This window comes from Phoca vitulina, unplaced genomic scaffold, assembly GCF_004348235.1.
Source record: "Phoca vitulina isolate PV1807 unplaced genomic scaffold, GSC_HSeal_1.0 scaffold32, whole genome shotgun sequence".
Lineage (NCBI taxonomy): Eukaryota > Metazoa > Chordata > Mammalia > Carnivora > Phocidae > Phoca > Phoca vitulina.
Window position 1 is genome coordinate 21816974 of NW_022589735.1, and position 26328 is coordinate 21843301.

Below are 26328 nucleotides of genomic sequence, written 5' to 3' on the forward strand. Positions count from 1 at the left end.
AAATAAAATAAAATAAAATAAAATTAATTAATGTAATTCATCACATCAAAAGACTAAGAGAAATCACATGATCTTATCAATAGATGTAGAAAAAGCATTTGCCAAAAATCCAATATTTATTCATGATAAAAACTCTCAGTAAAATAGGAATAGAGGGGAGCTTCCTCATCCTGATAAAGACTATGAAAAATCTACACTAACTTCATACTTAATGGTGAGAACTGAAAGCTTTCCCACTAAGGTCAGATATAAGCAAGGATGTCCCCTCCCACCATTCCTCTTCAACATGGTGCTGAAAGTCCTTACTAATGCAATAAGTCAAGAAAAGTAAATAAAAGATGTATAGATTGTGAAGAAAGAAACAAAACACTCTTTAGTCACAGATGACATGATTGTCTATGTAGAAAATCCAAAAGAATTGACCAAAAAAACCTCCTGGAACTAATAAGCAATTATAGCAAGGTTGTACTCTACAAGACTAATATACAAAATCCAATTGCTGTGGCACCTGGATGGCTTGATAAGAGTCATATTATCAAGATATCAGTTCTTCCCAACTTGGTCTGTAAATTCAATGCAATCCCAATAAAAAATCCCAGCAAGTTAAGTTTGTGGATATCAACAAACCAATTCTAAAGTTTACATGGAAAGACAAAAGACCCAGAATAGCCAACACGATACTGAAGGAGAACAAACTTGGAAGATTGACACTACCTACCTTCAAGACTTACTATAAAGCTATGGTAATCAAGAGAGTGTGATATTGGTGAAAGAATAGACCACTAGATCAATGGAACAGAATAGAAAGTCCAGAAAAAGACCCATACAAATACAGCCAACTGATCTTTACAAAGGAACAAAGGCAATGCAATGGAGTAATGATAGTTTCTTCAACAAACATTACTGGAACTACTATATATCCGCATGCAAAAAATTGAATCTAGACACAAACCTTATACCCTTCACAAAAATTAACTCATACTGGGTCAAAGTAACTCACAATGGGTCACTTTAAAATGTAAAATTCAAAAATATAAAACTCCTACTAGATAACATAGGAGAAAACCTAAATGACCTTGAGTATGGTGAGGTCTTTTTAGATACTACACCAAAGACATGACCCATGACAGAAATAATTGATAAAGCGGACTTCTTTAAAACTGAAAACTTCTGCTCTGCAACAAACAGTATAAAGAGAATGAAAAAGACAAGCCACAGACTGGGAGAAAATATTTGCAAAAGACATATCTGATAGAGGACAGTTATCCAAAATATACAAAGAACTCTTAAAACTCAGCAATAAGAAAACAAACAACTCAATTAAAAAATGGGCCAAAAACCTCAACAGACAAATCTCCAGAGAAATTATACAGATGGCAAATGAGCATATTACAAAGGGCTCCACATATGTCATCAGAGAAATGCAAATTAAAACAACAATGAGATAAAACTGCACACCTATTCAAATGGCTAAAATCCACAGAACACTGACAACACCAAATGCTGGTGAGGATGTGGAGCAACAGGAACTCTCATATGTTGTGGGTGGGAATACAAAATGGTACAGCCACTTTGAAAGCCAGTTTTGTGGTTTCTTACAAAACAAAACATATTCTTACCATATGACTCAGCAATTATGCTCTTTGATATTTACCTAAAGAAGCTAAAAGTTTATGTCTACACAAGAACCTGCACAAAAAGTTTAGAGCAGTTTTCATAATTGTCAAAACTTGGAAGCAACTAAGATGTTTTTCAGTAGGGGAATGGATAAATAAAGTATGGTAATCCAGAGAATGGGATATTATTCAGTGATGAAAAGAAATGAACTATCAAGACATGAAATGATATGAAGGAATCTTAAATGCGTATTACCAAGTTAAAGAAGCCAGATCTGAAAAGGCTATATACCTATAGCATGATTCCAAATATAAGACATTCTAGAAAAGGCAAAACCATGGAGACAAGAAGATCAATGATTGGGGCAAGGGATGAATCAGCAAATAACAGGATTTTTAGGTCAGTTAAAATACTCAGTATGATATTATAATGATAGATACATGTCATTATACATTTGTCCAAAAATACAGAATGTACAACACCAAGAGTGAACCATAGGGTAAACTATGGACTTTGGGTGATCATGGTGTGTCAACAGAAGTTCATCTTTGGTTAAAAAAATGTATCATTTTGATGAGTGATGTTGATAATGGGCGACACCATGCATGTGCAGGTACAGTGGCTAAATGGGAAATGTGTGTACCACCCTCTAACTTTTTGTAAACCTAAAACTGCTCTACAACAGCCCTTCTAAGAAAGCATTCTTAGACATGATACCAAAAGCATGGTCTATTTTAAAAATTGATAAATTGGAAAAAAATCAAAAATAAATAAAAAATTGATAAATTGGACCTCATTAAAATTAAAAACTTTTGCCCCCTGAAAGACCTTACTAAGAGCATGAAAAAAAACAAGCTACAAACCAGGAGAACCTATTTGTAAACCATATGTCTCACAAAAGTCTCCAATCCAACATATATAATGAACTCTCAGGACTCAACGGTAAAAAAAAAAAAAATTCAATTAGAAAATGGGCAAAAGACATGAGGAGGCATTTCATCAAAGGTGATATACAGATGCCAAACAAGCATAAGAATATGCTGAACATCATTAGCCATTAGAAAAATGCAAATTAAGTGCAGGCCAGCAGTTCAATGGATAACGTGTGACTATGGAACAGAAAAATGCAAATTAAGACCACAATGAGTTATCACTAAAGGCGAATCATAACAGCTAAAATAGAAAACAGTGGTAAAAGCAAATGGTGGCTAAGATGCAGAGAACTATCATTCATACATTGTTGGTGGGAATGTAAAATGGTACAGACACTTTGAGAAACAAGTTAGCAGTTTCTTAAAAACTGAACAAGAAACAACCATATGACCCACCAATTATACTCCTGGGCATTTATTCCAGAAGAATGAAAACTGATGTTCAACCAAAAACTCATACACAATTGTTCCTGGAAGCTTTATTTGTAATAGACAAAAACTGGAAACAACCAAATGTCCCCATTTAACATCAACTTCCCACTTCCTGCTCCTAGCAACCAACATTCTACTTTCTATTTCTGAATTTAACTACTCCAGGTAGTAAATACAATGTCCTCAAAGTTCATCTATGTTGTAGCATATGTCAAAACGTCCTTCCTTTTTTTTTTTTTTTTTTAAGGTAGGCTCCACGCCCAGCATGGAGCCCAACATAGGGCTTGAACTCACAACCCTGAGATTAAGACCTGAGCTGAGATCAAGAGCCGGTCACTTAATTGACTGAGCCACCCAGGTGCCCCAGAACGTCCTTCCTTTTTAAGGCTGAATAATATTCCCATGTATATAATAAGCCACATTTTATTTATCCACTCATCCATCCATGAGCCTGTGTTGCTTCCACCTTGTGTCTATCATGACTATGAACATGAGTGTGTTGATCTGGAATTTTTGAGGTGTGCCCCAGGACTCTGTTTGATAAACTCCTCTGGGGGTTCTAAAATACATCAAAGGTTTATGAACCACTACTCTAATTCAGGATTTCCCCAAGAATAGATGGAGAAGGATTTGGGGTAGCTCTCAGACATACTATTATAAGATCTGACTCACATATGAGAAAGTCAGTCTTTTTCAAATTTTACAAATCTTTCTGGTAAGGTCAAGAGAAGATCTTAGTTTGGTGTTATTTATCTTGAACACTGGATTCTAATTTCTCTTTTTAACAAAGACAGCAGCCCTCAGATTCAGAGCCTTCGGAGCCTTCAGCGGACAATCGTAACAGGGGAACTTAATAACATCGTTTTTTCATCGTATTTGTGACTCTACAGCACCATGACTATAAGTTCTATGATATGATATAGAGTTGCTTTTTAATAAATCTACTTAATATTTTTGTTTAAGTTGAGTGATATTTTTTACCAAAAAAATACGGCCAGAGGTATGTGAATATGGCAAAACCCGGAAGAGTGATGCACCAGAGAATGAAGTCTGGGAAATACTGCTATCAGGAACATTAACATTTGGACTGTGCTCTCAGCTTTCTACACACGGAACAAGAGAAGCAGACATTGACATACAGATGCACACGTCCAAGGCATCCAGTAGATGTCTCCTCTGTGGCAGAAATGGGATGGCACCTGCCAAGTGGAGAAGGGCAGAGAACATTCGGGAAGCATCCCCAGCAACCTCTGAAGCTGGAAAATCGGCAACCTAAGCCTTAGAAGTGTGAGATAGTGATGCTCTTTGGGTTTTCTGGAATGATTTTCTTTTTCTTTTGCCTTGGTGTTGAGTAAAATTATTTAAAAGCTGTAGCCTGTCCAGACTGTGATAAGGGGTCATCAAAGAAGAGAAGTAAACACTTTCCAACCGTTGGCAGCCAGCATCGGAGACAGCCCATGAAGAATGTGCACTCAGTAGGCAGTTGCTCCCCAGGGGGGATCGTCTTTGGAGTCTCACATTTCCATGTTTCGATAGTAAGAGGCTGCTCCTGACCATCACACCCTAAGCTGATAGGAGCAGCGACCACCGCATAGGTTCTGTGCCAGATACTGTCCTTCTCGTGAATTTTCACAACACTCTAAAGGGTGACACTTAGGTCTCTTCCATGAATGAGGCAACCAGCTCAGAGACATGGAGAGCCTGACTCAAGTCGCACAGCTCAAACTCAGGCCTGGTGGGCTTCCAAAATCGGCTTCAGCAGACTCATCGTGTTGTCCAACTTCTCTGTGACCTTGGCTTCAAGCTCAACTGGAGGTTTCTTCCCTTTGTGGTTTCCAAAGCAGAGATGCAGAGGAGCAATTTCCAAGTAACAGCTCCTCTAAGATGCCACAAGTCTGGAACTCTAAGTTGGTCTCTGAACATCTGGGGGACTTTATTAGGATTTCTGCTTGTTCGAATTTTAACGTTCTCAAAATACGGTTTCTAGTTACCAATGGAGTTGGCAACACAATAGAAAAATGGAAAGGGAATTTCATTTCCCATATTTGCGAGGGCAGTCTATCCAGGCCACGGCCTCATTAAGAAGAAGGAAGAGATGGGTTAGCAAATGATTTATTGAATTCACAGCAGAAAACACTGGCTGATGTGCGTGCAGTGTCCTTTTTTTTCCCCCTGAAAAATCCTGCACTCTGAACCACCTGCACAGTAATTGCAAAAGGTTTCCTGTGCCCTTAAATCTGGTAACACATCATCCTAATGAGAAAATTTCCAAAGCTATTTTACAAGCCTTGGTGCATTTTTGAAAGAAAGAAAGAAAAAAAAAAGCCCAACCATATAGTCCTTAAAAACAAAAGCTACAGATTACACACCCACTGAGGCAGCTTATTAAACTTACTTGCAAAGCCCAGAAGTTTTTGAAAATAATGCCGGAGATGATTTAAGGGGTAATTGAGTAGGTTCCTTTCCCTCGGAGAACATCTGAGAACATTTTCTCTAATAATAAAAGGCAAAGCACATGCAGTTGTGTAAACCGCAGATGCTCCACCAGCGGGTGAGCATTTGAAGAAAGAACTTTCAGGTATCTTCCACATACACGATTTCCCGGGGCACTCGCCTGAGGTCAGTAACGTGGTCACAGATCGTGGAAAGAGGCAATTCTTGAGCTGGAAACATTCCGTGTGGAAAGCATTATCCCAAATGAGTGTAAAGAGAACACATGCATGCTACGTGAGCTTGCAAACCCAGAGGGGAGGTCTCTTGTCACCGCTGTTGTTGTTGTTGTTGTTGTTGTTGTTGTTATTATTATTATTATTATTATTTTCTTCCCAGGGAAGGAATCCCGAAAGCGCCGGCTCCCCCATACTCGGCAGAGCCCTTCAAAAGCTTGGGAGGGGTCGGGGAAGCTGCCGCTCATCCACAAAACGAGACTCGGTCCCAGGCAGGGGATGGGAGGGGATGAATTAAAGGGGATTCTTCAGTTCTGGAGAACCTCAGCAAAAAGGAAAAAAAGAAAAATATGAGAATTGCACCGACGTGAGTCTCTTTGTTGCAAGAGGAGCAGCTACAGATCGAGGAAGAAAGAGAGCAGGGAGCTCGGCGCGGAGCGCGCTCAGGGAGGGAACCTCGGGGCACAAGGGTGCGACAGCCCCAAGCTTCTCCAACGTTCATACCCAGAAACCACCCGGTGTTCTTCTTAAAACGCACATCCTGATCCTTCGGTCGAGGGTGGGGAATTTGCAATTTCGAACAAGCTCCCAGATTGACAGCTACTGCCGGTCCGCGGACCAAACTTTGAGTAGCAAGGGATTTGCTCACGGTGATGAAGCTGTCTTGGATTAGAGCAAGGGGGGGGGGGGGGCTCTCTGAAGACAATGGTAAGCTTCTGGGGCTAGCAGCGACCTTAAAAGGGCAACGACAGAAACAAACTGGATGGGCGGGGATGGTGCTAAAAATTGGCCAGCGGGAGGACCTCGGTCTGCTAGCCTCTATTTACAAGCAGGGGTTTTTTGCTTTTTGTTTTTTTTAAATTTAATTATGTTAGTCACCATACATTGCATCATTAGTTTTTGATGTAGTGTTCCATGATTCATTGTTTGTGTATAACACCCAGTGCTCCATTCAATACGTGCCCTCTTTAATACCCATCACCAGGCTAACCCATCCTCCCACCCCCCTCCCCTCTAGAACCCTCCGTTTGTTTCTCAGAGTCCATAGTCTCTCATGGTTCGTCTCCCCCTCCGATTTCCCCCCCTTCATTTTCCCCTTCCTACTTTTTTTTTTTTTTTAACATGTATTATTTGTTTCAGAGGTACAGGTCTGTGATTCATCAGTCTTACACAATTCACAGCGCTCACCATAGCACATCCCCTCCCCAGTGTCCATCACCCAGGCCCCCCATCCCTCCCACCCCCCACCACTCCAGCAACCCTGTTTGTTAATCTCAGGAAACAAACAAGCAGGGTTTCTGAAGGGAAGGGGAGGAAGGGGACGCTCGCCTTTCGGCTCTACAAGAAAGCGTCGCGAGTGATGGGGGCTTTGGGGGCACGCGCCCCTGGACGCAGGTAGGCGGCCGGGGGACGCGGGGGCGGAGGGGACCCGGGCCGGCCTGCCCTTACCTGCGCTCGCCCTGGTCGGTGTAGACGTTGAAGAAGAGTCCCTCCCTGAGATCCTGGTACACCAGGCCGGAGAAGCTGAGCTGCAGCACATACCGGCCCCCGGGCTGCAGAGCGCCGCCAAGCTCCAGCACCAGGTACTGCGTGTCGAACGCGACCCACACGTCGTCCACCGGCACGCGGCCCGCCGTGCGGTCCCCGCTGCCGGCGGAGAGAGGGCCCCGCACCTCGGCGCTCTCACACTCCAGGAAGAGGCTGTGCAGCAGCAGCCGCGCGGTGGCCACGGTGCAGCGCACCGTGATGTTCACGCGGCCGGTGAAGGTCAACGTCGGAGCCCAGGACTCGTTCGGCCGCAGCCGGGGCCACAGCTCCAGCTCGTAGTGCAGCGGCACGAGCCAGGGCGGCAGGCGCAGCTGGTCCCAGGGTCCCGGAGGGCGCCCGTTGCCCGGGGTGGCCGTCCCCGCCGGCTCACGGGTGGGGCGGGCGTGCCCGGTGGGCCGCGGCTCCTTCTGCGTGCGCGGCCGGGAGGGCGCGGCGCCCGGGACCCCGCGCTGGAGAAGTTCCGACGGCGGGACGCGCGCGCAGCGGCCGTACAGGGCGGCGAGCACGGCCAGCGCCAGCAGGAGCGCGGCCGCCAGCCCGGCCAGCAGCACGGCGACCGCGCGGCTCACGTAGAAGCCGGAGCTGGAAGGGGGGCCCATGGCTGGGCGCGGGGCGAGGGCCACTCGAGAGCCGGAAGGCGGCGGCGGCGGTAGCTCCAACCTTGACCGGGGTGCTCAGTGACGGGACCCCCGCTCTTGCTCTCTCTGTCGGCCCTCCTGCACCTCCTCCTCCTCCCCCAGAAGCTTGGGAGACAGGAGCGAGCGGTTGGGACCACGGCTTCCCCCTCCCAGCTAATCAGATCCAGGTCCCTGCCTACCCACCCCCGCCCCGCCAGAGCCCAGGGAAGAGGCGGGTCCCGCGCACCGCCGCGCGCGCCCCTTTGGGTCCGAAGGGAAAGCCCTCGCAGATGGGGCTTCCAGCGTCGACGCGGGAAGGGGACGGTCGGGCCAAACTCGAACTTGGGACACCTCGGACGAGGATGTTTGGATTAATGAGATTTGTTGGGTGCGCCCCGGTGCGCTTTCAAGTGTTGTCGGAAAAAGAGACGAGCGCAGGGCACACTCGGCTCCTTGACTGTAGGACGGTCTGCGAATAGCACACCTGCTGGCCGTTACCCGGGGATGCGAGTGCTCGGGGTGGGGTGAGGGGGCTCAAGGATCTGGGCTTCTGGAGACGCGCTCTGAGACTACCCTCGGGGGGACATCCGCGCCATCAGAACTAACTCCCCGAGCCAGATCGTTGGGCCCTAAATTCGCCACCAAAACCAGCTCGGGACTCACGCAGCCCAGGCAGGCGAGTGCCAACGATGGCAACCAGGTCAGGAGTCCCGGAGCGTTTCGGAGCTTGGGAAGTGGGCCTGGAGGAGTGGCCGCCAGAAAGGCAGGGAGAGTTCCTCTGCGGCTCCGGCGTGGAGAGGGGGCGTCCCCGCGAAAGGGGATGTTCTGCTTTCAAAACCGGTTCGTTTCATGCAACAGTCGTGGGGCCAGCCATTCCTCCATTCAGAAACGGCTGGGCCGGGAGTCCCCGGCGGTGCCCCAGTCGGTGGGATCTTTAGCATGCTGGACATCTGTTTGCTATTTAGCGGGTGCTCCAGGGAGAGTTCCCGGCCTACGAGCCGAGCTCCGAGTCTGCTCGCACGCACTCGCGGGCATTGGGAATGGGGTTGCAAGTACGCAGGAGGCGCTGGGGAAGAGAGAGCGGTTAGAGAGATTCACTTGCTGGCCGAAGACTTATTTGAGCGTACCCCGTCTTTAGACTTTCAGAAGGAAGAGGATTTTTCCATCTCGGCCAGAAAACGGTCTTGGCTTTCCTGCTTTGAACTGTAGGTCCCATCCACTGAGGAAACCCTTCCACCTGAGTTCAAGGATAGGGTAAACCAAGGTGATTCTCCTGGGACGTGTGACCTGCCCTGCTCCTCCAACTGAAATTAATCACATTAAAAATAAACCTCCGGAGGGGCACCTGGGTGGCTCAGTCGTTAAGCGTCTGCCTTCGGCTCAGGTCGTGATCCCAGGGTGCTGGGATCGAGCCCCACATCGGGCTCCCTGCTAGGCAGGAAGCCTGCTTCTCCCTCTCCCCCTGCTTGTATTCCTTCTCTCACTGTGTCTCTCTCTGTCAAATAAATAAATAAAATCTTTAAAAAAATAAAAAATAAAAAATAAACCTCCGGAACAGGATGGGGAGGAAGGAGGAGACTTGACACCCAGCTGATGGCTGTGCTGTAATCTGTGGACCAGTCTCCTGATTACAGGTTTGATTTGCTTTTTTTCAGAAATGGAACGATCGTGTTTAAGAATAATTATGGCCACCTGCATCACTCCCAGAAGATCCTGGGTAGAGCAGCGGGAGAAAAAGCTTCTGTTTCCCCCACTGCAAGTCAGGCTGCCAGCACTATGAGCTACTGAGCTAGTAGGGGCTTCAAGGTTTAGGTTATTGTGAGATGAGGATTCTCACAGATGCAGAGCTAATTCATTATCGTCCTTATCGCCCACTGGCCAATTTCTTGAAGGATTCCAGACTCCCGAGGAAAGTTTAAAGAAAGAAAAGGAGTCCCTAACAGAGTTACTTCAAATTCATATTAGAGGTGTCCCTCCCCTCGATTTTATATAAGAAACTCTACTGAAACGTGTAAAAGCAGACACAAGCATTTAATTCCATTTGTCTGATATCATTAGACAAGTAGAAATTGGCTACCGCACAGAAAGATTCAAATAAAATGACACCAAATGAGTCAGCAATTTAAATATGTTATTTAAAGGGAAAATATTTCTGATAAATTGTTAAGTCACTCAAAATTTGCTTAATAATACACTTGCTGAATCATGCTTATGTTAATTTAAAAAGAACTGGAAAATACTATTACATGAAATTTTCGACATTTCAGTGAAAGACTAGTTCTGGGAAATAGATCAGTTGCCAGGAAAACATTAACTAAAAAAAATTTTTTTTTTTAAATTTCTTAATGAGATGCTTAGAAAATCCGCTTACTATTTAGACCAGGTAGAGCAGTGATTCTCAGCTGGAGGTGCTTTTGGTGACTCCTCTCCCCTGGACATTTGCCAATGTATGGAGACTTTTGGTTGTCACAATTGTGTGTGTGTGGGGGGGGGGTTGCTACTGGTATCTAGTGAGTAAAGGCCAAGGATACTGCTAAACATCCTACAGTGCACAAGACAGCCCCCTACAACAAAGAAGTATCTTGCCCAGAATGTCATCATTTCTGCTGTTCAGGAACCCTAAACCAAAGCAATAATCTAAGGCTTTATATGGTACCCAAGTGGGACTTGGCCTTTGTACCTATTTACTTTTGTTGTTTATGTTTTGGCATGTCTATTATTCTTCCATCTTTATATCTTGGTACTTACTATGAACCTCTATAATACTTTATTATTCCCCTTGGGCCATATGATTAATTTTCTTTTCTTTTTACTTCATTTACTTTGAAAATTTAAATTTTTTTGAATGGGTGATATATTCATAAGGATCAAAAATAAAAACTGTATGGAAATTTATGTTGAGATATCTGGCTTCCACTGCTTTCATAGTTAATAATTTTTAATAGTTTTGTGTGTGTGTGTGTATCCTGTGTTTCCTTATGCAAATCAAGCAAATACAATTATATACTCTTGTATTTCTCCCCTTTCTTATGTAAAAAATAGTGTACTAAAACACACTCCTGCTCCTTGCATTTTCATTTCATAGTATATTCTGTGTATCTTTCCATATCAGTCCACAGAGATCTTTCACAATCTTATCTACAGCTGCATTGTATGGATATACCACTGCAAAGATTTGGTTATTTGAAAGGATTCACCAGACTCCACAGAGTATCTTCATATAGGCTTTTATTTAAAGGCAAAGAATATGGTGCAGCAAGAAAAAGAGAATACAGGCAAGTATTGGAGGTCAGAGAGACATCTCCAGTGCCAACTCCCCAAGGCCCTTATTTGCATAAATAGGGGTCATGCTGTGTCACCAGCCTAAACCACCAACATCTCGGAGAAGAATCTTGTTTACAGGAAGGAGCTCAAGGAGCTCAAAGGAGAAGCTCTTAGAGAACTCCCTTAAATAATCAAGACAGGTTTGTCAGACCCATAAATCTAGTTGACAACTATCAGTAAAGGAATTAACCCTATGGGGTCTCCAGGGAGAATTTCAGACTTGAGTCAGCACATCATAAAATAATCAAGAGTCAAAAATCAAATATCCAGAAGTAAGGCAGAGTAAGGAGCACTGAAAATCCTCTCTTCCGTGAAAGCAATATGAACACTGAAAAAATTGTCGGAATTAACTATGTCAGAACTCTGGAAAATAACCAAAATCTTGGAGCAATCCAGGGAGTCTTTGTTCAAAAAAAATAATAGCCAAATCTCAGTTAAAAAGAAAAAAACCTGAGCTTTATGACATTTTAACTTGCTTTATTCTCATTTCCTCCTTCTCAGCTCTGCAGTTGCCTTAAAAATCAACAGCCTAGGGGCGCCTGAGTGGCTCAGTTGGTTAAGCAACTGCCTTTGGCTCAGGTCATGATCCCGGGGTCCTGGGATTGAGCCCGGAGCCATGTCCTGCTCCACGGGGAGCCTGCTTCTCCTTCTCCCTCGCCTGCAGCTCCCCCTGCTTGTGCTCTCTCTCTCTCTCTATCAAATAAATAAATAAAAACGTAAAAAAAAAATCAACAGCCTGCTATCATGGCGCAAACCAGTAGCCTGGCAGCCACTGGAAGGAGCATAAAGTCCCTTTAAAGCCTCATTCTCAGTGAATTATCATTGTTTGAACTACCTGGTTGATTCCCTGGAAGACTCTCCTCTCAAGACTATCTTTATTTGACTTGATTTCACAGTTCAGCCTGGGTGAACAGCCTTTCCTCAGGAGGACTGGTTGAAAATAACAGGCAATTGTTTAATATTGCATCTGCCTGGGGTGGGCAAACATTTGAGGCAAACATTAAGCTCATCAGAAAGTTTAAAAGGAGAAGCTCTGGAATTAGATATCTATAGGGGGCTTTGAAAAGCTCCAACATATTCCTGAAAATCTAAAAGGCCATATACATTCTATGGGCTATGCATAGGACTAAGGCTGCATTGCATGGGGAAAAAAACCCAAGAAAGCCCTAAGCACATCTAGCTTATCTTGAGACATTGCTCAAGCTGGTATCAAGCCCAAGACAGAGTTGTCAACTGCCTGGTTGAGTGTTGAAGGGATAGCTCAACACCCACACAGAGCCCCTTGGCAAAAACTGGGAGATTCAGGTATCCAAGGGAATCTCTGTCTAACCATTAGCTGACCACTAAGCTAACTGAGCGAAGACATAAGTGGCCACCAAAACAAAAACAAAAACAAAAAACAGACTTTACTGAATTAGTTCAGAAAAGTCTCTAAGCAAACAAATGACAACAACAATCAGCAACAACAAACCCTGAAGGGGCAAGAGATATTAGACTTGTCACATTATTTAAAATGTCATGTTCCCAACAACAAAAATTATGAGACATGCAAAGAAACAGAAATGTATGCCCATACACAGAGAAAAGTCATCAATAGAAAATGTCCCTGAGGACTTTCAAACATTGGGCTTACTAGACAAAGATTTTAAATCAGCTATTTTAAATATGTTAAATGAACCAAAGGAAACATGTCTAAAGAGTTAAAGGAAAGTATGGGAGTAATATCTCATCAAATTAAAAAAAATCAATAAAAAGATTAAGTTCTAAAAAAAGAATCAAATAGAAATCCTGGAGCTGAAAGTACATTAACTGAAATTTAAAAATCACTAAAGGGGCTTGACAGCAGTTTTTTATCAGGCAGGAGAAATAATCAATGAAATTGAAGATAGGCTAAATGAGTTTATTCTGTCTGAGTAACATAAAGAAAAAAAGAATGAAGAAAAATGAACAGGACTTAAGAGAACCCTGGGACACCATCAAGCAGACCAATGTGCAGATTGTGGAAGTTCCAGAGGGAGAAGAGCAAGAGAAGGGGGCAGAGAGATTACTTGAAGAAATAATATCCAAAAATTCCCCCAAGTTTTTGCAAGATATGAATCTACAAATCTAACAAGCTCAACAAATTGCACATAGGATAAACTCAAAGATATCCATACCAAGACACGTTATAATCATACTGTCAACAGCCAAGGACAAAGAGAGACTCTTACAAGCAGCAAGAGAGATGTGATTTTTCACATCCAAGGGATTCCACTAAGACTACAAGCTGACTTCTCATCAGAAACCTTGGAGATGAGAAGGTTGATCTATTCAGTGCTAAAAAGAAACAAACAAATAAACCCTATCAGCTGATAATTCTATATCCAGCAAAACTGTTTTTCAAAAATGAGGAAGAAAGAAGACAGCCCCAGATAAACAAAAGCTGAATTACTGAATTTGTGTTTGTAACCACTATATCTGCCTTTTGAGAAATACTAATAGGAGTCCAGGTTAAAATGAAAGGACACTAGGCAATAACTCAAAGAAGAAATAAAGATCTCTGATAAAGGTGAATAGATGGGCAATTATAAAAGCTAGTATTATTGTAACTTTGGTTTGTAACTCCACTTTTTATTTTCTATGTGATTTAAAAGACAAATGCATAAAAACAAATATTAATTTACATTATTGAACACACAATGTATAAAAATGTAATCTGTGACATCAGTAACAGGAAGAGGGAGGATCAAGCTGTATGGGCACAGAGTCTTTGTGTGTTATTGAAGTTAAATTTGTATAAATTCAAATTAGATTGATATAACTTTAGAGTGTTAAATGTGATCGCCATGGAAAACACAAAGAAAATGTTTAGATTATACACATAAAGAAATGAGAAAGTAATCAAAATGTTTCAATCAAATATCAAGTAAACACAAAAGAAGGCAGTAATAGGGGAAATGGAAAAAATTGTAAGGCATATAGAAAACATATAGCAAAATGGCAGAACTAAATCCCTCCTTATAGTAATTATTTTTTTTTTTTAGATTTTATTTATTTACTTGACAGAGAGAGAGCACACAAGCAGGGGGAGCAGGTGAGGGAGAAGGAGGCTCCCCACTGAGCAGGGAGCCTGATGAGGGGCTTGATCCCAGGACCCTGGGATCATAATCTGAGCCCAAAGGCAGATGCTTAACCAACTGAGCCACCCAGGTACCCCTTCAGTAAATACTTCAACGTAAAGGAGTTAAACTCTGCAACCAAAAGACAGAGATTGGCAGAATGATCTTTTTAAAACATGACGTAGGTATCTCTTGTCTACAAAGAGACACATTTTAGATCCAGACACAAGTTCAAAGTGAAAGAAGGGAAAACGATGTTCCATGCATATAGTAACCAAAAAAGAACTGAGTTGCCTATACTAATATCAGACAAAATAGACTTTAAATAAAAAATGTTACAAGAGACAAAGGACATTATATATCAGTAAAAGGTTCAGTACAGTAAGATGTAATAATTATAAACATTTACACATCTATAACATATCCTCAAAATACATAAAGCAAAAATTGACAAAGTTTGACAATAATAGTTGGAGACTTCAGTATCCCACTTTCAATAATGGATAGACTAACCAGACAGATAATAAGTAAGGAAATAGAAGACTTGAACAATGCAAGAAACCACCCAGGCCTAACAGTCCATACACAACACTCCACCCAAACAACGGCAGAATACCCATTCTTCCCAAGCACACCTGAGATTTCTCCGTGGATATACCATATGTTAGGCCAGAAAACAAGTCTCAATTAATTAAAAAAGAAGACACTATTCAAAGCATCTTTTCTGAACATAGTGAGATGAAGTCAGAAATTAATAAAGAAAATTGAAAAGTTCACAAATATGTGGAAATTGACACAAATCTCAAGCAATGAATGGGTCAATGCGCAGAGGAAAGTTTATAGCTATACATGTCTACATTAAAAAAGAAGAAAGATCTCAAATCAATAACCTAAATTTACACCTTAAGGCATTAGAAATAGAAGAGGAAACTAAAGTTGATGATAGGAAATAATAAAGATTAGAGTGGAGATTAAGAAAATAGGGAATAGAAAAATAATACAGAAAATCAATGGAAACCAATTCAGTTCTTAGAGATCAACAAAATTGACAAACCATTAGTTACATAAACAAAGAAAAAAAGAAGACACAAATAAAATCAGAAATGAAAGTGGGGACATTACTATCAGCTTTACAGAGATGAAAAGGAATATAACAGAAAATATAAGCAATTATATTCCAACAAATTAGTTAACCCAAAGAAATGGACAAATTTTCTGAAACACACAAATTAGTTAAACTGACTCAAGAAGACATAAAAAATCTCAACAGCCTGTAACAAGTAAAGAGATTGAATACATACTGAAAAGCCTCCCCCAAAACAAAAGTCCTAGATCACAGGGCTTCACCAGCGAATTCTACCAATATTTAAAGAATTAAAATCAATCTTACTTAACCCTTCAAAAAAACTGAAGAGGAATAAACACTTTATAATGGCATTACTCTGATAAAAAAAAAAGCCAGATAAAGACATCATAAGAAAATAAAATTAAAAACCAAGATCTTTATGAATATAGAGTAAATATAAGTAAATAAAATCCAACAGAGTATTAAAAGGATTATTCATTATGACCAAGTGAATTTATCTTGATAATGGAAAGGGGAGGGGGGCGCCTGAATGGCGCAGTCAGTGGGTTAAGCATCTGACTCTTGGTTTCAGCTCAGGTCATGATCTCATGGTTGTGAGATTGAGCCCGGTATGGGGCTCCACACTCAGCGTGGAGTCTGCTTGAGATTCTCTCCCTCTCCCTCTGCCACTCCCACTCGCGTGTTCTCTCTCTCTCTGAACTAAATAAATAAATCTTAAAAAAGAAAAAGAATGGAAGTGTGGTTCAACATAAGAAAATCCATTGATGTAATACAACACATTAATAGAGCAACGGAAAAAAATGACATGATCATCTCAATTGATGATGCAATTGATACAGAAAAAGGCATTTGACAGAATACAACTTTTATTTACAAAAACTTGGATTGATAAAAACCTCTCAGGACACTAGGAATTGAAGGAAAGTTACTCAACATGATAAATAATATTTATGAAAAACCCACAGCTAACAACACATTCAATGGTGAAAGACTCATTGCTTTCCCCCCCTGAGATCAGGAATAAGGCAAAGGTGTTTGCTTTTATTGCTTGTTAGGAATGATGAGAAAGTTTTAGGTATAGGTAGTGGTGGTGGTTATACAACAGCATGAATGTATTTAATGCCATTGAATTATATACTTAGAAATTGTTAAAATGATAAAGATTATGTTACATATATATATATCTCACCATAATAAAAAGCATATTGTAAACCTAAGCATAATAGTAACATTTTATTATTAATAGTGATCAAGATCTATTACTTATTACAATTCAGGAACATGCAGGTTCGCCTGGGTGGCTCAGTCAGTTAAGATTTCGACTCTTGATTTTGGCTCAGGTCATGATCTCAGGGTCAGGGATCGAGCTCCACCACAGGCTCTATGCTCCTTGAGGAGTCTGCTTGAGATTCTCTCTCCCCCTCCCTCTACACCTCCCCCTGATCTCTCTCTCAAATAAAAAAAAAATAAATCTTTTTTTAAAAATCCAGGAATATGCAGACAACATTAGGTTAAAAGTTATCATTACTAGGGGTGCCTGGAGGGTTCAGTCCGTTAAGTGTCTGCCTTCAGCTCAGGTCATGATCCCAGGGTCCTGGGATGGAGTCCTGCATCAGGCTCCTTGCTCAGTGGGGAGCCTGCTTCTCCCTCTCCCTCCCACTCGTGCTCTCTCTTGCTCTCTCTGTCTCCCTCTCTCAAGTAAATAAATAATTAATATCTTTAAAAAAAAAGTTATCATCACTCTCTGGGTGTTTTAGACCAATTGGGAAATTTAACAGTTGATCTGCTAGGGAAAAAAATAAGAATCTTTTTGAAAAAACAAAGGAATATTGTGTTGGAATAAAAGACTAGAAGAAATAAGAAAAAAGAAAGAAAACATTATCAGCAACCTCCCTCAGAAATCTGGCTGCAGTTCCCTCTTGATGGTAAACTCCCCTCCCACCCCCCAAAAAAACAACTGTCCTCTAGTTTTATGACATTCACTGCCTTTGTCTTCTTTGTTATCTGTCCACATATACGTGCATCCCAAATCCTTATATATTAGCTTTTACTATTTTTGGACTTTATGTAGAAAATAATCTTTTTTTTTTTTAAGATTTTATTTATTTATTTGAGAGAGAGAGAATGAGAGAAAGAGCACATGAGAGGGGGGAGGGTCAGAGGGAGAAGCAGACTCCCTGCCGAGCAGGGAGCCCGATGCAGGACTCGATCCCGGGACTCCAGGATCATGACCTGAGCCGAAGGCAGCCACCCAACCAACTGAGCCACCCAGGCACCCAGAAAAGAATCTTAATATGTATTCTTCCATGTCTGGCTGTTTTAGTTCAACATTATGTTTGTACAATTTACGCATGATGCTGTATTTAACTTTTGATTTATTCTTACTGATTTGTAGTATTCCATTATGTGCATATTCCGTGATTTATCCATTTCCTTGTTGATAGCTATTTGGGTTATTTTTAGTGTGTGACTATTATAAAAATGATGCTATAAATATTCTTGTGTGTATGTCTTCTGGCATTGAATACATACCTAGGAATGAAAGTATTAACCATAGACTATGTGTGTACCTTCAGCTGAAATGGATGATGCAGAGTTACTCGTGGTACCAATTTATGTTCTTAACAGCTCCCACTGTTCCATGACTTGACTAATTCTCAATATTATCAGACTTGTAAATTTTAGCTATTTTGGTACGCGTGTGGTTTTGATTTGCACTTCTTTGATTTACAATGAAGCTAAAGACTTTTTCACATAACCATTGGGTCTTCGGATTTCTTCGTTTGTGAAGTGCTTATTCACGGGGTTTGCATGGTTTTCTACTGGTCATCAGTCTTTTTCTTACTGACTATATATTTTTTATTTTTTATTTTTTTGTTTTTTAATTTATTTGAGAGAGAGAGAGAGAGACAGAGAGCATGAGCAGGGCAGAGGGAGAGGGACAAGCAGACTCCTGGTGGAGCGGGGAATGCAACCTCAGATTCCATCCTAGGACCCTGGGATCATGACCTGAGCTGAAGGCAGGAGCTTAACCCACTGAACCACCCAGGTGCCCCAACTGTGTATTTTTTAGATACAAGTCCCTTGTTGGATATATGTTTTTCACATACATTTTCTGATATTAAAGCAGGATAGAGATAGCTGTAGAGAGAATAGTGGTTGTGCAGGAAGAGAGATTTCCTTTCAAATATTTTCTTTGGAAATTCCAAATTGCAGCCTTTTCTTATAGAGCCTGGTTGGGGTATCAGTCTCTAGGCTACTTTTGCTGTCACTAAGTCCTGCTTACATGTGTCTATAAACTTTTAAAGTGAGTCAATATTGACCATCTGTGGTCCTCAGGTTTACGGTTTTGGCTGACTGCGTGTGCTGACCCCGAAAATGTATCATTCAGATCTCCTGCTAGACTGAGTGCAATGAACGGACAGCTCCACCTGCCGAGGAGTCTCCCGTCCCTCCCCCCGACCTATGTCTACTCTGAGGCCACACCTCCCTGGGCTCCTCCGGGCCAATGAATGACAGGGACGTTAAAGAAGGTCCTGGGAAGGACTGGGCTGATAGGCAGCTTTGGCAGGAAAACTTCCACTGGTCTGTGCAGAAACTTTCTTAACCCTGTGCTGCAGTCTGAGGCTCTTCTTTTTTTTTTAATTTTAATTTTAATTTTTAAATTAACATATAATGTATTGTTTGTTTCAGGGGTCAGGTATGTGATTCATCAGTCTTACACAATTCAGAGTGCTCACCATAGCACACACCCTCCCCAGTGTCCATCCCCCAGCCACCCCATCCCTCCCGCCCTCCTCTTGCCTCCCTCCAACCTAGAAAGTCTGACTAGCATCGCAGCCTGAAGCCTGACCCACCTCCTCTGGCTCCCTGCCCTTCTCCTCTCAGTTACTCCCCCCCAGCAAATCCTTTCCACATCTAATCCCATCTTGGAGTCTGCTTCTTGGGAGATCCACACTAACACATGATAGAAAAAGTCCTGTTTAAAATTCTGTTACACGTTTGTCAGGAAACATACAGAATTTTATTTTATCTTCCTAACTCAAAATTTATGGCAGGGTTGTGTTTAAGAGCAAGCCTCTTCCACGGATTTTTAAGATTAGAACATCATGGAGTTATTTTCAGATTATTTGCCATCTTTTTTTTTTTTTTAAGTTTAAGAAAGCTTTTCAGATTTATATTAATTATTGCTTATTCCATGTCAGTTGCTTTTGTTCCTTCATCAGAAGCATCCACAATTCTTAGGTCGAATGTCGTTGCTCTTCTTTATCTACTAGTTCTTTCTCCCTATTTTTATCTTAACTAATTTCTCTCTGTAGTTCTTGGAGAATTTATCAAGTGTTTCCACCATATACCTGCACGAAAGGAAAAATCTACTCAGTATTGGGACTTGTATTGAGAAAGCTATTTGACCAAGTAGATAGAGAGTGAAATCAAAAGTCTCACACTCTTGTGGATGCTAAGAGTAGCTCTCATTCAGGGCTGTATTCCATGAGCCTGAAATAGTCTCCACTCTCTACCCCCACTACCAGGGGCACCACTGTGTCTGATCTAAGGAGTGGATAGTGGAGTTCTAGCTGATTGGGTATTTTAGTGACAAACAGGGGGAGCAATCAGGCACTCTCTTGAGATGCTGTTTCACAGAAGCCTCTACCCCATCCATCACTTACAGTCTTATACGAGACACCCAAGTAAATAGTTCTCTTCCTTCTCTGCATGAAAGGCATCGGTCACAGAAACCATGGGCTGAGTGTTAATGAAACACTGAGCACGACACCCTCACAGCATAATATGTTCAATAAATGTTTGTTGAATGAATGATGGGATTCAAACAATTAGTTCCCAAGGATTTGAAGTCTCCTACTCTGTCATATGATACATATTTTCATTACTTTCACTAAGTTAATGTGTTTAAAATAAAGATTGACTATGTGTAAATCAACCCTCTTTCCTAAATTAGAAACCACACTGCCTGCCTTTGGCAGTTCATGTGTAATAATTGAGAGCAAACTGTAAAGAAGAGAAGGGTGAAGTCGTGGATGTGTTTTCCTCTGTAGCGTCTTGCACACAGTCTAGCGTGGGAATGATAAGTGTGGAAAACCATCACTAAGAAAAAAAGGAGGGGAAGTAAAACACATGAAGGAGAAAACCCATCCACTAAAAAACATACAATAAAACTCATGCTCATTTCTTCTTCTTTTTTTTCAGCTATCCATTTAATTACATAAAATCAAATAAGCATGCTTTTCAATATGATATCATATTTGGTCACCTGTTTAGTTAGATGGGAAGTTGGGGATTATAGAACTTCTCAGACACATTGGCACAAAATGGCCAGTTGTCATATGTTACTTCCAAATGAGCCCTAGTGTGTTACTGAAGGGTTAGGCCAAAGAGATGTAATAAAGGGACCCAAGAGAGCAGTGACTCCAGCAAAGTAGAAGCTTACCTTTTCATAGGATAGTCCAGAGGTAAGTGGAGGATCCAAGATGGGCAGGTGGCTCTCTTCCATGACCTCATCCGTCCCCCAAGCGGGTGGTCCTGGTCTGCATGCTCAGCCCAGGCTCGCCAGCACTGCATCTGCAGCCCGGCCCCCTGAAGCAAAGAGATGGAAAGTGGAGGGCAAATGTTTTCTCTTAGGATACAGACGTGTGACTCTGGGATTGGGCAGCTCACACATTTGAAGAACACACGAATATCCTCCTTTCTGGGACGGTTGGTCACTCGGATTTTCACCAGCCTAGGATGGATTACAGATAGAAAGTAAGGCACTGAGAGATGGAGTGGCTGTACGATTTAGCTCTCATGGTGCCAATGGTGATTATGAGGGTTATGGATTATTATGGCTTCTTCTGACTGCCCTGGAGAGAGCCAAAAAGCAAAAGATATACCTAAGACTTTAAATTCCTGTTTCATGGTATAAGTGAATAGTCAGAAAACTTCTTTGGTTACCTTAAAGAGGTCCCTTATCTCATCTAGCTGCAAGACCAGCAGAGTTTGGGTTAGACCCAGAGCTGCAACATCAGTTAAATGTGCAACCCTGCAGGATCTGTAATGTTAAGGTAAGGGCACCATTTGGAAAGGAGTGGGATGCTGAGAGTAGGGATGGGGATATTTGGACAAAGAGAATTTCAAACTATCAGTTCCCTCTGACTCTTCTTTACCAGCAGAAGCCACCCTCTACTCTGAGGAAACAGCCTCTTGCAGAAACACTTCTCTGCCTCATCTGGAGCAGTTGCTTTGTAGAGGGATACTTATTCTCCAAGTTTCACCCACCCCCTTCTAATTGCCTCCAGGCTGAAAATGAGACTCTAAAATAGCCCAGACAAAGAGGTGGTCTATTCCTTCTCCAAGAAGAGAGCCTACACACTGGGGATCTTTTGGTTTTGTATCAGCAGAAGCCTGGGGTGCATATATGGGAATAGATTCTAAGGGGGTTACACCAAATATAAGATTGAATCAGGTCACATTTATGTTCTCATTGAAGACTCCATGTTTAATATGTTAGCTTGAAGATCTGGATTGGAACTAATTGGATCCTAAACTCAGCAGTAGCCTACAGCCAGTGAGTCTGATGTACCAGAATTAGAGTAGCAGTTTCAACCCTGGCTGCACATTAGAGTCACCTCAAAGTTTTCAAAGTAATGATGCTGAGGCCCCCATGCCCAGATATTATTTTTGTAATGAGTGTGAGGTGGGACCCAAGCACTGGTATTTTTAAAAGTCCCCAAGTGGCCCTCATGGTGAGAACCACTGCTGTAGTGGAAGGAATCAAGAAGCCCCTGATTGTAGAAATATTGGAGTGGATATGTGTGACCCACACTTTCATCTCCTAAACATACTAATGAAAGCGCCCACTGGCATTGCAGAGCAACCGTCTCAAAAACTCTCAAACACCCATGGAAGACTACCTGACACATGGCTCAGAGCCTGTGCAGGGGGTGAGGAGGTTGCCCTGGGTGCCCATGACTGGAGCACGAAGGGTATGGGATACGCCCCCTTTGGAGTCTTGGACCAATTGGAATACAAACACAAGAGCTGGTGCACAGGCCCACATACATGGATAAAGCCCAAGGGTCGGTGGTAATAGAACAGTAATAGACCAGAAAATGGAAATGACAGTGTCCCGCCTGAGGGAGAGTCTCCAAATTCAACATGTCAGCGCCTTTCTTGCAGACCCACCTCACATAATCTTGTGAAAGAAATAGGAAACAATGCACTTATCAAGCCACACGTCTGCATCTGAGCTCCTCTGGACTTCTGGTCAACCCATGTGCAGGGTGAGGGTTCGAGAGCACCCAAGAGGAAAGAAATGGGGACCAGGGCCCATGTGGGTCCCAGCCTGGACTTGGGACACCCCAACAGATGGTGCTGGTGGCCCCAACCGGTCTCTGGCACCATGGGCAGAGGGGACTTGAAAACTTCAAATAAAGTATTCCAAAGCATGGCACCTTCTGAGGCACCAGCCAAAGTGGAAGCTCCACCTGGTGGAGGGGGGCGCTGGTGCTGGGATACCACTCCCAGCCATGATAAAGCGACTGGAGCCAGATCTGCCGTCTTGTAGTAACCGGCCACCCCCCCCCCCCCCCCCCCCCCCCCAGTAATCAATTAGAAAACTGGATCGCATTTATGAAGCAACTCTTTTCCGATATTAAACAACAACCAGTACAGGATTGTGATTCCTCTCTGAGAGAAGGGACACAGATGAAGTAATACCCATGATTATGCCGCCTTCCTACCTATAAGCATTTTCTAGACTAGAGTTTAGGGAGACCGAGGTACCTAGCATTAATAGAGCAGAGTATCAGAGAGGAGGGAGTTATGCAGAGAAATTTTGCCCAGGAATCCCTTGAACCAATGGTTGCATACTTAGCTGTACGTGCATAGAATAAAATGCCGCAAAGCCAGGCAAAGAACAACCAGGAAGCTCTAAGATGAACAATTCCAGAACTCACGAAAGGCCAAAAGATACTTGTGTTCCAACCAGCCACAGCGGAGAGTCCTTGGTGAACTTTGGGGCATTTTGTCAGAAAGCCCCGAAAGGAAACTCCTTAGCTTTAGGGCTGAATGAACCCTTGAGGAGAAGCTGTTGTAGATCTGGCCTTCTGCAGCCTAACAACAAGCCTCGGAAGCAGCAAGCTGACTCACAGTGAGTTAACTCTCTGGCAGAACAAAGTCACAGCTCTCTCCGAGTCTGGATCTTCCTGGAAGCAGATGCCAAGCACCAAGATGACATGAAACATGCAAGGATTTTTGCCTGTGGGGATAGGAAGTAGGCAGAAGGCCAGGGAAGAATGGAGCATCATCAGACCTCAGTGTCAATCTAACCTCAAGGAAGGGGAGAGGGAGAGAAGTTTGGGGGAAGCCCCCTACCAGGCCCTGAAGTCTTTGGCAGGGTTGATGAAGCTGTTGGGGAGTCGTTGAGCCCAGAGACTGCTACCGGAGAGTTCTATGTCTCCTTCCTCGCTCATCGAGGGTCAGGCCCATAGAAAGCATGGCCGCCTTCCATGATGGCTGATAAGCATGCAGTTTGGGCCCTCGTTCAATGATATGCCCTGAAGGTCAGCTAGGTGCCTCCTTATGGCTTCCATTAACCACTGTGCAGATCTACTGCTCCACATGGACTTGGGGAGCAGCTTCCCCGTCATTTTCTGTGGGCTTCTTTTCCTGAGGGAAACTTAGAAAAGGGAGTACCTTAATGGGAGGTAGTTTGGCCCCCCAACATGGTCGTCAATCTCAAGGCATAACTGGTGCTCATCCCCTCCCCACTCCACTCTGTTCTAAATCCCTTTCCCCCTCTCAGCGGGCATAGTGGCTTATCTGAGGGTATGAACCACACCTTCACTCCTACGGGGGCCAGTCCCTTGATAGTCCCACATTCCTCAGTTTAGGGTTGGGGCACTTGTCTGCTCCCAGGTACAACCGGGCAAGGGGAAGTACCCGAAGGTGCCCAAGTGGATCCCATCACTGCCGCCATCATGTAAGAGCAGTCCCACTCTTCCTGCTGATCAGGGTCAGCAAGCCCTGCCAGAATGCCTGCTCCTCTGTTTGCCTGCTTGTCCCTGAGCGCAGGAGTCCAATTCGCCCTGTGGCAGGCATAACTTATAATTCCCCAGTGAGTCCCTGGAAGGAAGAGTGGGGGGGGGCCATTCCTGTCTACCTGTTGTACCCTCGAAAATGGAAAAAGAGTAGCATTTTAGAGGTCTCTGATTTAATAAACACACTGCCTTCTAAAGGACCACACCCCATCCGTTCATGGCATTTCCTTCAAACTGGCAATTAAGTATGCACTTGTAGAAGGCTTTTCCAGCATTCTCAAGGTCAGCTGCCTCTAGATGGTGTGCTATGTGCCACAAGCAGTGAACCCCATAATTAGAGGTCTTCTCCCACAACTTTGTCCCTGTGAAGTGGGTCCCCAAGTCAGATGCTGTGCTGTGTGGGATTCCATGTGTATGGATCAAGCATTGTAAAAGCCTCCAGATAACGATGCTGGCTGAGAATCTGTGGACAACAAAGGCAAACCCACACCTCACATAGGTCATCTAGCCTCATAAGAATGGACCACTGGCCCTGTCGAAATACCCAGTCGTTCACAAATGCAATTGGGGCTACATGTCAAATCTGCAATAGTCTATAAGCCATTATCTGGGATTCATCTGGTTTCTACAGAAGTCAGACTGGAATTAAAGGGAGACATGATAGGAACCACCATCCCTGTCTTTATTGGAAGCATCGATCTCTGCCATCCTCCTGGGGTCCAATATTGTTTTAGATTTACTGTCTAACTGCGAAAATGAGGTCTGGATTCAGAGGTTTCCATTTGGCCTTCCCCTCTAGGATGCTTTTACTCCACAGACAAGGAACTCAGCACTGGGGTTACTCCAACCACCAAGCATATCGATTCCAATTGGGCACTCAGGGACTGTGAGCCAGACTTTAGCCAGGACTCTACTTATCCCCTGGCCTCAAATGCCCCAAGTCTTACAAGGAAAGGTCCATGACGACATTTTGGGTCTCTGGGTATCATGTCCGCTCAGATCCTGTGTCCAACACTCCTCGACATACTTGGTAAATCCCCTTTCTGCAGGGTGAGGTCCCCCAAGTAAGTGGCTACAGATCTCTTTGTGGAAACACTAGCAGTAGCATCTGAGTAAATACTAGCCTGTGGTGTTGAAAAGTATTTCTTCTTAGGGACCATTCACTTCTTCAGTGCTTGGGTTCCCGATCTGAGAAGTGGCTCGAACCTGGAAATAAGAAAAGGGATCATGACTTGTTAATGGGATGACCACCCTCAGCCTCCTGCTCTTCCGTTCTTGCTTTTTGTTTTGTTTTGTTCATTTTAATAAATGCTAAGAAGCAACTTTATTGGCTGTCAGTGTATTTTGTTCTTTAGACATCATGTTCTAATAGCTACCTCCACAACTCCTGGTGGGTCAATCCCCATCATTTACAAACATGAAGTAATTATAGCCCCATGGAGACTCAGCTGGAGTCATCAAGAGTAAGGTTTTCAGAGGAGCTCTCCTTAGAGGGGACTTAAGGGCAAGTGGAACTCAGAAGGGGGGTTGAGTTTTGGCTCCGACCGCCACACAGCTCCTGTGTGGTCAAGCTTCCATCCGCATTCCAGAAAAACAAATCATGAAGTCAAACAAAATACAAAGGATCAGGAACAAGAGAAAAGACCTAAAAGTTGACAGGGGGGAAAGGCTTAAGAATTGATTAAAAATTCAGAATAAAAATAAGTTTAAAAGAGGAAGGAGGTAAGATAGAGTTGTAGTCAAAGAAAAGAGTCCTGTCAATTAAAATTAAGAATAATATAAAACAATGGAAACTTAAAATATATATACAAATGATAATGTTCTCTAGGACAAAAAGTTAAAAAAGTAAAAGGTGTTTACAAAGAATGAAAACCACAAAATAGGCATTTAAGGTAATCATCAGCAAGATGGAGGTAAAAATAGATTTAAGAATAGAAGAATGAAATTTGTAAAATGTTTTAATAGTAGA

At 42.9% G+C, this 26328-nt stretch overlaps 1 protein-coding gene across 1 annotated transcript in view; it reads right to left on the reverse strand.

The window, feature by feature from the left end:
• The window catches only part of LVRN (laeverin), a 62679-nt gene extending 54885 nt beyond the window's left edge, over positions 1-7794 (reverse strand). The window contains exon 1 of the mRNA XM_032425458.1: positions 7097-7794. Within this exon, the coding sequence (XP_032281349.1) occupies positions 7097-7794 (698 nt within the window). The remainder of the gene's footprint in view (positions 1-7096) is intronic.
• Positions 7795-26328: the final 18534 nt, after the last annotated feature.